General features: G+C 39.7%; 1 protein-coding gene across 3 annotated transcripts in view; it reads right to left on the bottom strand.

Annotated features, from left to right (window-relative positions):
• Positions 1 to 3,507: 3,507 nt before the first annotated feature.
• Positions 3,508 to 14,945, bottom strand: part of STAM (signal transducing adaptor molecule) — a 62,199-nt gene continuing 50,761 nt past the window's right edge. The window contains exons 13-15 of one of the 3 annotated variants that reach the window (XR_003436043.1): positions 13,331 to 13,503; positions 12,529 to 12,647; positions 6,536 to 6,641 (exon numbers count right to left, since the gene is read on the bottom strand). Coding sequence is in view for 2 of the 3 variants with exons in the window: in XM_027121980.1 (XP_026977781.1) it covers positions 6,443 to 6,641; positions 13,331 to 13,503 (372 nt within the window). In the remaining variant the exon portion in view is untranslated. The other 2 variants (XM_027121980.1, XM_027121981.1) reach the window with 2 other exon arrangements.

The raw sequence follows: 14,945 nt of genomic DNA, 5'->3' as shown, positions 1-14,945 counted from the left end.
TCTGCCTACAAGAACATCAAAAACGGTAAAATTTCATATAGTCCAATGCTACCTCTCTCCTTTAGCTTGAAGATATGAAAACAGTATATGCTTCAGTCGTAATTATTTAATTCTTCCCCCAATGAAAGTGAAAGTACTATCAAATGAAAGTGCTTCTACTCAAAGTGCAGATGTTCCTGGTGGGGTCACTCAAACATCAACAAAAGGCTCAGGAGTTTACTAATGAACATCAGGTATCCCCAGATTACTCACAGGGAATATACTGTTATGACCGTGTGCTGGAAACATGTTCCCGAGTTTCAGTACCTTTTCCTTTTCTGAGCTATGAGGTAACTGCAGTGGCACAGATGAGTTATTCAGGCTGAATGGCAGGGAGGCTGAGGATCTGAAGCACAAAATTTCTGCAAGCTTCAAAGGATCATGTAACAGTTACACTAACACTACAATTTATAAATAAGTAGAAGGCCCAAGAGATTGATGGAACTGCCCAGGATCACATATCTAGCAAGATATTCTTTTGAGAAAAGATATATCTGGGTTAAAATCTAAATTCCTAGGGCAATGAACTGAAATTTCCACTTCATAGCAGAATAGAACTCCAACAAACTCCCGTAACATAATTTAGTTCTTATTCTTTTCTTCAACCAAAAGTATTACCACATCCTTTACAAAAAACCCATGTGGTCAAAACAGACATTTTACAATGCAAATACTGAAATCTTTCATTTTATCCTGTGCCGTCTGCCATTTATAGAAATGGACTTGTTATAATGAAGCTTCTTTGGTAATTATTAAATGAATTTACCTGTATTCTTCACTACAACTTCTTCAGTCATGTTTCACAACTAAGTGTTATCATTGTATTTTTAAATTACAGAATATCAAAGATATTAAATTGAAACTTATTTTTCTCTGAGGGAAAAGGAACAAAATCCAAAACCAGTACATAGGTATTTTTTGTGTGTTTTTAGTTCTGAGGAAAATAATCATGCCGTATGGACATTTCACATTTGGCATCTTAAATGCCTAACATAATATTACACATAATTAATCAAAAACATTCTCAATTGTTTACATATCTCTTTTTAAAGTAACAAGATATTTAATTATCCTGCACTTAAGAAACTTCATATATCCTGCCACAGAAACAATGGATTCCAAACATTTATTCTATTTTTTTAAAAGCCATTAACCAACAGAAATAATGTAAGGGCTTAAACAAGCTATTTCACAACCTGATAGTGTACATTATTGTAACTTGCATGTGTTTCTAACTTGACTGTGGGTATAAATTTTAGTTGCCCTGATTCCAATTTGGCAACCAATTCGAGGAAAATAAGTAAAAACTAGAACTTTTAAAAAGAAAGGATTTCCCTTCCTCTGAAGTGATTTCAATATCTTAATAGAAGATATGACTAAAAGGTAAAGAGAAGTCTTTTTAAACAAACATGCCAAAATGTACACATCCCAAAACAAAGTGCTATAATTGTTGACGACATTTCTAAAATACCTAAAAGCCATCCGGAGTGAATCAGGTACATTCACAAGCTTGAGAAAAGCTCATTTGGTTTTGAATGGTGGACAAGGGGAGCCAATTATTTTTTTCAAGGGCACAAATTTTCTTCAGGTACTCTGAACGCAATTTGAAAGGGAGAACACAAAACTGTACTGAGCCACGGTAGCATCAATGGCCTGAGCACACCGCCTCTTATACAGAATAACCATACTTTAGGCTAACAATGTTCATTTATATGTACAGTTTTCTGATACGAGCTTTAAAAATTTAGATTCATCCCCTGTAACCATAAGTCACATAGTTCTGACTGCAATTTGGGGGGATTAATTAATAATAAAGAGTACTATAATGAGAACAGTGCATCAAGTTAATTAAATAACATCATAAAGAAAGAAGAGGTAAATCCAGAATGTGGGACACACTATGAGACAACTGGTGTAGATCTTTAAAAAGGCGGGGAAAAAAAGAAGAGATCAATCCAGATTAATAGAGAATAAATGGACATTAAAAATGTGATATATTTCCTGGATTTTTAAAAAACTGTCCCTATAAAACAGTTTGGGGATGTTTGGTAAGAATAATATTACAGAATTACTGTTAATTTTCTTAGATGTGACAACGGTTTAGGTTATGAAGGACTATGTACTTATCCTTACAAAATACATGATGAAATGCTTAGGTGTCTAGTTTAGTGCGAAGTCTGTAACTTTGTCTATTCACACAATAAAGTATATGTGCACATGCACATACAGACACACCTATGCACAAACATGGATACACACACACACACGTATATATAAACATACATAAAGAGATAAAGCAAATGGGACAAAATGTTAATGATTAGTCAATCAGGACGAAGTGTTACTCAGGTGTTCAATACATTATTTCAATCTTTCTGTAAGTCTGAAAATTCGCAACGTAAGAGTTGCTGGGAAAAGCACCACCTGTAGTATCAGATACTGACTTCAAAGGGCCAGCTTAGTAACATCGTATTCCCCTCTGCTTAATCTTAACCTCTGAAACAGTGGTCTCCAAATCGGGCATATACATCCTAGGGCACAGACTAAATGAACCAGAGATACAGGAAGAAAATATTAGAATTTCTATTAATAATTTATCTCTGGCCCTGTAAGATTTCTATTTTTGGTGTGTTTCATAATGTGCTATATGTATTATAGTGTATGTTATTATAGTACTAATACATATAGTATATACTATATATATACTATATACTATTAGTACTATATGTATTAGTTCTACTACAGTAGAACTTCTATAATTTGTAAATACATAGACACATTTTGAGGCTATAAACTCAAAAGGTATTTGTTACTGATGAGGGCAGCAGATCAATGAATTTGTATATACTCTTTTCTAAAACAGACATAACTTTTTTTTTAAAGTCTCTGAACATCAAACGATTATTAGAATCAGTTGCTTTCGCGTTTATACAAGGGCTTACCGACACAATAATTTAATCTGCAATCTTTATCAGAAACTCTTGACTCTAAAAGAAGCAGGAAACAGAGAATAATGGCAGAGGGAAGTATTAACATAAAGCTAGGGAGTTGAAAAATCAACAAAGAACAAACAGTATGACCACAAGTTATCACCAATAAAATGTTAGGTTTTGTTCAATAAGGAAACCTAATATTTTAAACATTGAGATTTAAAATGCTCTAGAATATTATAAGGAAAAAATATTGCTGAAGCTAGAAAAACTTCAGGGAAAAAAATTACTGACTATTATAATTTCAAAGGAAGACCACACTAAAAAAGAATACATAAAACTCAAGGCAGCTTTGCTTAAAAACCAGGGGGGCATGTAATTATAAACAGCACAGAAAATAATCTAGATAGTTGACTAGAACACTTAATCGAACCATGATTCTAAAATAAAAGATAACTGAACATAACGTCTTTGAGAAAATATTTAGGTAAGTTTCTTTTATATATTTATTCTAAAGGGTACAAGGATTCATCGACAATGAAAAAAAAATTTTTAATTAGAAAATGATATGAGTGAAGAATTTAAACTATAATTTTGTTATTAAATATTTAAAGAGTTATATAACAGGATGCTACATAATTGTTAATACAATCGGTAAGATGAGAAAAAGAAAACTAATTTTAATGTATTAAAGAAGTAAAAATTTGACCAATTATACCAACGGACCTCATTTTAGAAAATAATTATATAGTTTTTGCAGTTGCATGGTTTATCATATAGGACACTAATTTATCTTGTATAAACTTGAAGCTTGGGACTAAAGATAGTTTCATGCTGAATTATACACATGTCATATATGAAAATTGCATCTATCAGAAAAGAATGTTAGGGGTCTATTAAGCATTCTAATTACAAAAATTAAGAGGTATAGAAACAAGGTCCAGAAGTTTTTAATATAAAGAAGGGAATCTCTGGGCAGAGGAAAAGGTTCATCACTGAGTAGGAGAGACAGGTAACGGTGAAGCAGGACCAGGGAGTTAGAAAAGACTGTAAAATCATGGTAAGGACATACTACATATTATTCCTACTAGGTAGGTTTAGGGCACTGATATATTGTCCATCCAACTGACTGGGGGGTTTGTTGGCTACTCAAGCTGGATAGTATATAACTGGGCTGAATTTTTCCATTCAAATGTCACTGGCTTATGGATACACAAACTTTATAAAGGAAATAAACTGAGAAGTAAAATTTGCTTCACAGAAATTCATATTATAGTTAGTTCTTTTTATAAATAATCCTTTTCCCTTTAAAAAGGGACAGCTATCTTTTAAAGAAAGATTTTACAGAAGTGCAACACATACACTGGTTGCAGAACAAAATCACTGTGCTCCTAACTGGTCCTTTCCTATTTCCGTCCTTGCCATGTCATCTGAAAGATGGAAAATACAGTGGTTCCTTTTCAGTGGAATTTTTTCCGTCTGCTATTTTTATACCTAATAAGTGAAAACTGCAAACTAATATAGTATCAGTTTTAAGTATTCATCATTTAAATCTTTATAAAGGTAAAGAAACTTGCATATGCACTGTAATAAAGGGAGTCTTTTTTCATTTCACCATTCTTTGACTTTTACAGGGCAAAACACATACTAGAGAATATATCATTAATTTTACATCATGAAGCATATCAAAATAAAATGGGAAAAATGATACATTTGCCATTGGTAAACAGGAATTCATCAAAAGACAAAGAGAAAAATACAATGTGACTTGAGACGAAGTGTATCACTTAAACTAGAGTATTCAAATTGGAATGAGAAAGAGTACAAGGTTTTGACAATGTTCATCAAAAAACAACGTATTAAAAAAATTTTAATGTAAAGTTTGAATTCGAATTTTAAAATTACTATTTGAGGGCAATGTACTCTAAACTCAGGAAAACACAACACTAGGGTGAAACACCCTAAGTTGAAGATGAGGATTTAAATTTGAACCTACCTTGCCAAAGATGGAATCATTTGCCAAAAGGAAAGCAAGTACCTGATCATAATAGTCTCAGAAAATATAAATTAAATCTTCATTTATGGTGTGACACCTGTTACTAAATCAATTCATTTACTACGATGCTCAACTCAATTTTTCAGTTGTTTAAATAATAGCACAAAACTAGGGAAATTATAAATATTTAAGGAGATTAAAATGTCAGTAGAAAACGTATTACATATGGATTAAAAGAAAAGCATTCATTCAAACTACTCCTGAATAAGAAGCCAAAATAATTCCAGTTAGAACTTTAAGAGAGAGAGCAGCCCATAAATTCCGTTTGAAAGACAAGAATAAATAAACAAACTGTTAAGCAAAGCCAGGAATCTAGATGACTTTGAAACATCCACTTACATCCATTTTAATGAAGAATTGAAGGATACACTGTGTTAAAGACATATTTAAAAGACTAGCAGTGGAATAAGACAGATGAATCAAATTTTGTTATAGCCTAAATAATTACAAGAGACTTTGAAAACGTAGTGTAATTCATGTTTTCTTTCCAGTTTCAAAGCTTCTATCCATTGCCTCTATCTTTGGTGTCACTGCCACCAATAAACACAGTATACAGCTTAGAAACCTAATTACTATCTTCAACTAGGAAAAAGTAAATTAACATTATTTCTTTAAAAGTAAGATATAAAGAATATGGTCCAACTTAATTTTGTCTCATGGTCCCACAGTATTCTGAAATATCATGCCAAAATGTAAAAGTTTAAAAGGGAACATCATCATTTCCTATAAATGCACCAAAAATTTAGCTACTGTACGCTGGTGTGATGACAGCTAGTAGTATGCAGAGGCCACACAACGACATAACATACGTGTGTTCAGCGCACAATTACTCCAAGGAAGGTTCAGTTTAATGGGAAACTGAAACATGGACAACATAATGCCTTCATGTACATATGCTACAGCGTTGTTCTCTTGCAGTTCAAAAGGACAGTGTAATTCTCTTAAATTTACACAAAACATTATGAAACATGGTAGTTGCTCATGATTAAAATAAAACAGCAATGTCAATTAAGTTAACAGTGTTAAATATATTCACATGATCACCACCGTGGTTCAAAGTGGCCACGAGTGAAGTTACACAGCGATCTATGCACACATCTGCCACAACGGTGCTTGCCAGTTTGACTTTCTGCAGACCAGGTAATTTTACGAGACAAATAATCTTGCACTGATTCTTTCATATTACGAAAGGAATTAGATGTTGTAAGTAGTTTCATTCCTCTGGGGGAGGGGGAGGGGAGGACCTCTAAAAAGTCAGTGCAAATTGAAGAGAGGTCTCCCTTCTTGAATATTGGAACTTGCTGACCAAGATACGATTCCTATAAGCTGAGGATAAACAAATCTTAAGATATCAAAGAATCTCGTAACATTGTCATCGGCGTTTAGCAGGTATTTGCCACAAAGAGGAATCCCAGCCCTACAGCAGGGCCTTCGGAGAGTACGGCTGCTGGGGCGGAGGCGGCTGGGGCAGCGCCGATGGTAAAGTATAGTTCGGCACCTGGGACAGGCTGCTCCCTGCGTTCTGGTATATGGTGACGTCGGGGGCGGCAGGAGGAGGACTATACACTGAAGCCTGGCTGGGATACGTGCCTCCTTGAACGGAAGTGCCCATCGTGCTGTGGAAGGGAAAGAACACTCGGTTAGATCAACACTGACTTACCCAGCCATTTAGAGATGAACAGGAAAGCTGTTCATGAAACAGTTACTCATTCATGCAACGCATTCAATAAATACTTAGTAAATAGCTATAACGTGCCAAACGCTGTTATTTGAGGCACTGGGATATCATCAAGAAGGAAGGGGGAAACGTCCCTATCATCATGGAGCTTACATTCTAACAGGATAAAAAAGATGATAAAAAAATGTATAATATGTCAAGAGGTAGTAACAAGAGGTGGTATGAAGAAACGTAAAGCATCGTGGGAGAACCCCCGAGTTCCCGGGACAAGAGATTCCTGGGTATCCAGGGTGGTCCCGGAGGCTGCTCAGACACAGCTACACTGAAGCAGAGACCTGGAAAGAGGGAGAGGGAGTGACACCGATTAGCTAGGAAAACAGGCTTTCAGGCAAGGAGAAAAGCAGGCCCTTGAGAAGAGAAAAGGCCTGGCATGTTCAAGGAGCTACAAGGAGGCCTGGACAGCCAGAGTGACGCGGCAGAAGCAGGGAGGAGGAGCCGCAGAGTGCAGGGCCGTGCAGACTCTGGCGTGTACTGGAGTGGGACGGAGACACACTGGCTGCTTGTGGACACAAGAGCGATGCGATGTGACTTGGCTTTAACAGGCTCACCGGGCCCAGGACAGAAGCCAGGTGACCTGACTGGGGGGCTGCTGGAATCGTCCCTGTGAGAGCCCGTCAGGCGGCTGGCGAGAGCCATGGAGGAAAGGGGAGGGAAGGGTCCGATTTTGAAGGAACTTCCATCAAAGGAAGTTTACATCATGTCTGAGGTAAAATCTTAGAACTAAGTCCTACTCTACTCTGGTATAGTAGCCATTCACTGAAAAGGAAAAGACTACAGATAAGGGCCACGGCAGATTTGGGGAGGGAGAATCAAGCACAGTTTTGGACATGTCAAGTGAGATACCTAGGAGACTGCCAAGAAATGCCAGTGAGCAGGTGGTCAGCTATGCGGTCTGGAGCCCAGCAGAGAGGTAAGGGCTCGGAGCTCGAATTCGGGGGTCATCGGCACACACAAGCGGCGTTCAGGGTCAGGGACCTGAATGACATCCCCCAGGGAGCGACTGCAGACAGAGGAAAAAGCACTCTGCGTTTTGAGCTCTAGAGCTAGAAGTCAGGGAGATAAAGAGGCACTGGCAAAGAAGGCTGAAGAGTGGCAATAAGGCAGAAGGAAAACTAAGAGAGCACGGTCACGGCCAAGTGAAGAAAGTATTTCAAAAAGGAAGTGACCACTGGGTCTGGCCGCACGGAAATGGCTGGTCCCTAAGAGCAGTGCTGGAAGACTAGGGGAGATGAAGACCTGATATCCTCCTTTGTCTTATTCCCTGAAAACAGAGAAGCAAACAACAGAGACCTTCTATCTACTCCCACTAACACATTTACCCACTGTCTGCACCCACACCCACGGCTACATCCTGCCTCGCCTCCTGCTGGGACCGACCACCTGCCAGTGTGCTCCTGTGCAAGGTGCCCCCCACTGTGCATGGATCCCATCCCACCGACCAGAACTCCTTCGAGCTGTCTTGATTCATGTCTCGGCTTCCTCTCTTCCCATCCCCAACCTGACAGTCGAGTTTCCACTATGTGTAAGACACCAGGATACAAAGAGAAATACGAAGAGCTTTAACAAGCAGATTTCCCCCCCACCTCTCTGTGAAAAATGTAAAACAAGCTATACAATGGGCAATTGCCTAAAATTTTCAAAATACTGCCTATTTTTAAACTTTTCTTCAATTCCTAGATTGTTTATAAATCAATGTTGGTAAATCCAATACTCTTGTACTTTGCACAAATTAAACCAATTCGCTATTATAACAGATAGTCATTTGCTACTATATCCCACCAACTAATGTAACCACGTAAGTCATGCTTAAAGGCATCACCCATTATCATTCCACAAGTGTTGTGTTGTGAAATATAAAGTATTACAAGAACTCAGGTTTCACGCTATTGGTCACATCGATAAGGGTCACAACAATGCTATTGTTATCATGTTGAGACTAAGTGCTAAGCTCTGGTGCCAAAATGCCTAGTTTTGTATCTTAGCTAAATGGGACCTTAGCCGTTGCTCCCTGCCTCAATTTTCTCATCTATAAAGTGGGGATAATAGTGTAGCTACTTCATGGGTTATTACCGTCAATGAGTTAATACACATAAAGCATACAGCACAACACCTAGTGCTTACTACCCCATAAATGTTAGCTATCACTGTAATCATTCCCACTTTGTACTATATTCCTTATCTCAACTTAAAAGTTCTACCATCCACCCAGTTGTTCAAAGGTTAAAACCCAGCAATTCTCTCATATCTCTGCTCTGCACTATCTCCCCACCGTGTTACCCATAGGCAATCATTTGCTCATCTCTAAATAACCCTTTTCTCATCCCTATCTTGTAGTTAGACACTCATCATTTCTTGCCTAATATACTAGCCCACCAGCTCCTAATCTAGTCCCTATGAATCCATCAACACTATCACCATCTGAAGCTCTTTACGGGCTTTCCCAGACAAGACCCAAGCTCCTTAACATGGTATCTCGGACCATCCATTATCCTTGTCAATAAGTCCAAGCGTCTCTCTCACCTCTCCCCCCAGAGACTTTAACCCTTTAGTAACACTGCACCACTGGTAATGCCCAACATGCACCGTGCGTTTTCACTGCTCCCCATTTCATCCATTCCATGGGTACCATGCATTTCACAGCATGTCAGGTAAACAAAAGCATGAGACCCATGTAAAGAGAACCCTCTTGCACTGTTGGTGGGAAGGTAAATTGATACAGCCACTATGGAGAACAGTATGGAGGTTCCTTAGAAAACTAAAAATAGAACTACCATATGACCCAGCAATCCCACTCCTGGGAATATACCGTGAGAAAACCATAATTCAAAAACAGCCATGTATCACTATGTTCATTGCAGCACTATTTACAATAGCTAGGACATGGAAGCAACCTAAGTATCCATCAACAGATGAATGGATAAAGAAGATGTGGCACATGTATACAATGGAATATTGCTCAGCCATAAAAAGGGATGAAATTGAGTTATTTGTAGTGAGGTGGATGGACCTAGAGTCTGTCATACAGAGTGAAGTCAGAAAGAGAAAAACTAATACCGTATGCTAACACATATACGTGGAACCCTGAAAAAAAAAAAAAAGGTTCTAAAGAACCTAGGGGCAGGACAGGAATAAAGATATAGACATAGAGAATGGACTTGAGGGCATGGGGTGGGGGAAGGGTAAGCTGGGACGAAGTGAGAGAGTTGCATGGACATATATACACTACCAAATGTAAAATAGCTAATGGGAAGCAGCTGCATAGCACAGGAATATCAGCTCGGTGCTTTGTGACCACCCAGAGGTGTGGAATAGGGACAGTGGGAGGGAGATACAAGAGGGAGGGGATATGGGGATAGATGTATACTTATAGCTGATTCACTTTGTTATACAGCAGCAACTAACATAACAATGGAAAGCAATTATACTCCAATAAAGATGTTATAAGAAAACCAACTTAACAACCTGATTAAAAAATGGGCAGAGGACCTGAATAAACATTTTTCCAAAGAAGACATACAAATGGCCAACAGGCACATGAAAAGGCGCTCAACATCACTATCCACCAGAAAAACAAAATCAAAACCACACGGTATCACCTCACACCTGTTGCACTGGCTATGATCAAAAACACCGGAAGTAAGGACTGCTGGCGAAGATGTAGAGAAAAGAGAACATCTATGCAGTGTTGGTACAGTCAGTATGGAAAACAGTATGGAGGTTCCTCAAAAAATTAAAAATAGAGCTACCATATGATCCAGCAATGCTGCTTCTGGGCATATATCCAAAGGAACTGAAATCAGGATCTCAAAGAGGTATCTGCATTCCTATGTTCATTGCAGCATTACTCATAATAGCCAAGAAACGGGAAAAGTTAAGGGTCCGTCAAGGGATAAATGGGTAAAGAAGGTGTGAGGCAGAGATAGAGACACACACACACATGAATAGTATTCAGCCGTGAGAAAGAAGGAAACCTTGCCCCTGTGACAGAGAAGGACAAATACCGTATGATCTCACTTATACCTACAACGTCAAACTCAGACACAGAAAACATCTGTTTAACAGATGTAAAATGAAATAACCAACAAATAAATACGTAGCTTTGGTCACCTTAGTATCATCGTGGCCACCATCACTCAGGTAGGTCTAGAAAACTGTATCAGTACCACCATCCCCAGTTATCAGCAATATCACCCTAGGGTGACAGAAGTCTGGAAAAGTGACCACCCTAAAGCCAAAATTCTATGTAAAAGAATAAGAAATTGCCTCCTAGATACAAACTGAGGGACATGAAAAAACCTGCCTACCAAAAACGGCGGGGGGGGAAAGAATTCCTCCTTGGGCTTCCCTGGTGGCGCAGTGGTTGAGAGTCCGCCTGCCGATGCAGGGGACACGGGTTCGTGTCCTGATCCGGGAAGATCCCACATGCTGTGGAGCGGCTGGGCCCGTGGGCCATGGCCGCTGAGCCTGAGCGTCCAGAGCCTGTGCTCCGCAACGGGAGAGGCCACAACAATGAGAGGCCCACGTACCACAAAAAAAAAAAAAAAAAAAAAAAAATTGCCTCAAAGCCTGTGTGAAGCCTTTTCAAGGTATTGAAACATATATCTCACTGGGCTAACACAGCCCTTGAAATTACCATCAAATATTTACTGAGTTCCTACCAAGTGTAAAACTCTGTGCTACATAGTGTGGCCCTAAAGGTGAAAGCTGCCGCTCCAGCTCTCAAGATATGACAGTTTAGTGGAGATACAGAGGACGACACGATAACACGAGGTGCTGGGGGCCTGAGACAGCATCAGAGGAGGAACAGTGCTGGCGAGGTGCGAAGGCAAGACAAGCTTCTAGTAAAGACGAAGCTAAGCTAAGAGCTGAAGAACAAGCAGCAATTAGCCCAGCGAAGAGGGCTACACGTTTCAAGGAAATGCTCTGCAAAAAGCACCTATTGAAATGTGCTCGTGTTTCTGGAGAGGTGACATTTACAGCTACAGCACGTCAGTAGCCAGGCCCTGGAACACAGCGCGGGTCCTGCACGGGGGTCTCGCATCCAAATGGCAGAAGAGGACAGAGCAGCCCCCAGCAAACAGGGGCAAGGTGCTCTGGCTCTACAGCACGTCACGGTTTAAGAACCTCCCAGCAGAGAATCTCACTTACAAGGATAATTCCTCAAGGCTCTGAACTAAGAATGGATCCCAAGTAATCTCCAGTAATGAAACATCCAGAGCAGCATGTGACATGGTAACAGAGGACTAGCTGGGACAGAGGCGGCACTTCTGGCTAATACTAAAGTATCTGAGAGGTTCCTATACATACTACTCGAGTACACTGGCTAACTTCTCAGCAATACCTACCTCTACTCACTTTGATCTAATTTTAAAGCAGCATGTTACTCTCCTAATAGTTGCTCCCTACCAATTTCTATGTAAGGGTATTCGCTTTTTACCAAACTGAGACTTAAAAAAAAAAGAAAAGAAAAGAAACAGAAGTCCTTGGACAAACAGAGTTAGAGCTAACTTTTTCCTAAGCTACATGACCCAGTAGGGGGCGCTGTTTTCGTGTTGCTGCTGTTTGATGCCTGTAACAGGTTTCCGCATCACCATCCTTCTTAAGGTCACTTCAGAATACGAGATGTGACCACAAAATCATGTTTGACAATCCCCAAGCATCCCTAGAGTGTGACTCTTTGGAGGATGAACAATACAATAGTGAGGGCAGTATGGGAGCATTCTGGGCAACTCCAACATTGATGGAAAGGTCCCTAGAAATTGTACCTGTGCCACCAAGAAACTCCTGCTGTGAGTCAGAACATCATGACCTCTGGAGTTACACACTACTGAATTCTTAAGCCTACCTATTCGATCCAAAGTGATGACTTCAGCTTAGATGCCCACTGAAGTAGAAAAGGCATTTATAAATTATGAATAATATAATGTATAAATATAATCATTTACATGATAGGGGCATTCTAAGTAAATGACCAGAACAATGGGCCTGTCGTTTCATACTCAGCTACTCGCCCCATGAACCACAGGGGCGTACAGCTTCTTGTACTGTCTCTTTTCATGTGGTTTATCATGCTGTGATATATACTAAATTCCCACACAGGGTAAAAAGAAGGGAATATTTGTCTTTAAGAGACAGCCCAGAACTATAAATTCTAAAATAATAACCACAGGAACATTCAGCTTTTATGTGAAATCTGTGTAAAGCATTAAATTATAGTTATCAAAATAAATTTAAGTTACATTGAAGTTCTTAACAAATATTATCACAGACTCAGATTAAAACAAAAGAAATTATGATGGAAGGAATATAAAAAACACAAAGCTAAAACCAGAATACAGCAGTTCAAGAACTCAATAGGACAGAGGGCTGGCATGCTGGCTAGGACTGCAGCACTGCAGGGGGTTCCTACAGAACCCACCTGCCACCACAGACGGGGCTGACCGTCTGGCATCAGTGATGACACCTACCCTGGATTTTTCTTATCCATTTTTTATGATTACAGACGACCAAGGGCACCTGAGAGTTTTAACAACACTAAAAGCAAACAAGAGCCAATGATCACATTACTTGGGGTAGGAAGCCTGAGCCTGCTGACTAGGAAGGGCTGGGCTGGCAGGCAGCACGGCTCCTTGGCTGAGAGAAGACAGCTGCTCTGGGGGAAGGCTGTAGCTCTGGGGCTGGCTCAGCTGCGCGCTCCCTGCGACCAGGTAGGCACCGCTTTGAGGAGGGCCCGGGTACACCTAGGACAGTCAGAGACAAAACACATTAGGGTCCCTCAGATTTCAACAGGCATGCATTCACTTACAAAAGAGCAACGATTACATCTCTGAAATGGTTTTCTGAGTTCCTTCTGGTGACAGGCATTTTATTTTATTTTTTATGTAGATTTTATTTATTTATTTTTAATTGGGGTACAGTTGCTTTACGACAGGCGTTTTAAAAAGTGCTTTTCAGTGAAGTGGGCTTCTGATGATTTTTGTTTTTAGGGAAACATTAGCTAAACTCGTGTCTGTCTCCGTACAGAAGCAGTAAAGAAACTTACCTTGAAATTTTATACTAATATAATCCCTCTTTCCACGTTGATACTGTATCTCCCTAAAATGAACCCCCAAATGCTGAAGAAGTGTGTTTGAATTCACTGCATTACAGCAACAGTCTGCATTTGTTTCTAGGCATCTACACAGAGATATATCTCCTAAGTTACAGCTTACTGAACATAGAGCAAGCTATCCTCCTAAAGCAAGGTCAGCAGACTTCTTTGTCCAGGGCCCAGACAGTAAATGGGGTGGGCTTTGTGGGCCATGTGCGCTCTGTTGAAACTACTGGGCTCTGCCCATAGAGAAAGCAGCCAGCAACGATGGAGAAACAAATGAGAACAGCTGTGTTCCAGTAAAAATTGATTTTAAAAAAGAGGTGGGAGGCTGGACTTTGCCCTTGGGCCATTGTTTGCGTACCCCTGCACCTAAAAACTATACTTGTTTTAAGCTAAAGAGATTAGTCTTAAGTGCCCCCCGAATCTTAAACACACATAATATTCTATTTCTGTAGTATCCATTAGATCCTTCCATTTCACATGTTTGAAAACAGAACTCCACTGTCCAGGGAGTGAGACTTGTAGCAGCTGTTAGGACAGTAACACACTCATCAGGAAACAAAACAACAATCATCTGAAGGCTGTGTTAAGCCACACGAGACTCACTACACACAGAATCCAAAAGGTCTTCATTATGGACGCAGCTAGTCCAGTCCTCACAAATACAACTGTTTGTACTTTGCGAATTGAACGTGAAGGGTTTCTCTTTGTCTGCTGGCTCACACTGGCATCAAGACTCATGGGTAGGTGTCATCCAGCCTCACGTTTCTCAGGCCTGGCTGCTCTTCTCCAGGGTTCTGGCCCCTCACTCCAGAAGTGGACTGCGTCAAAAAAAAATTCATCTGCACAAAGTTTATGCTACCCTACATGGATAAAATGCTGTGTCTGACTAACTACTCCCTACACCCTGAACTTAGTGAGTTTGTGGGATATGGGCTCTTGAAATAGTTGCTGGGCATGACGAGAGGAAAAAGCGCTCTCTGTTGCATTACACACATTCTCATGTAAAGGAATGGAAAAAATGCAGATTAAAGAAAGTCACTATAAAACTGAAAATGGTAGATACTCACAAGAATTTAGTAATAATTA

This window comes from Aethalodelphis obliquidens, unplaced genomic scaffold, assembly GCF_003676395.1.
Source record: "Aethalodelphis obliquidens isolate GAN/ISIS:26980383/991018 unplaced genomic scaffold, ASM367639v1 scaffold23, whole genome shotgun sequence".
Taxonomy (NCBI): Eukaryota; Metazoa; Chordata; class Mammalia; order Artiodactyla; family Delphinidae; genus Aethalodelphis; species Aethalodelphis obliquidens.
The sequence above is the reverse complement of the archived record's forward strand: the minus strand, read 5'-3'. Positions and strand labels throughout refer to the sequence as shown.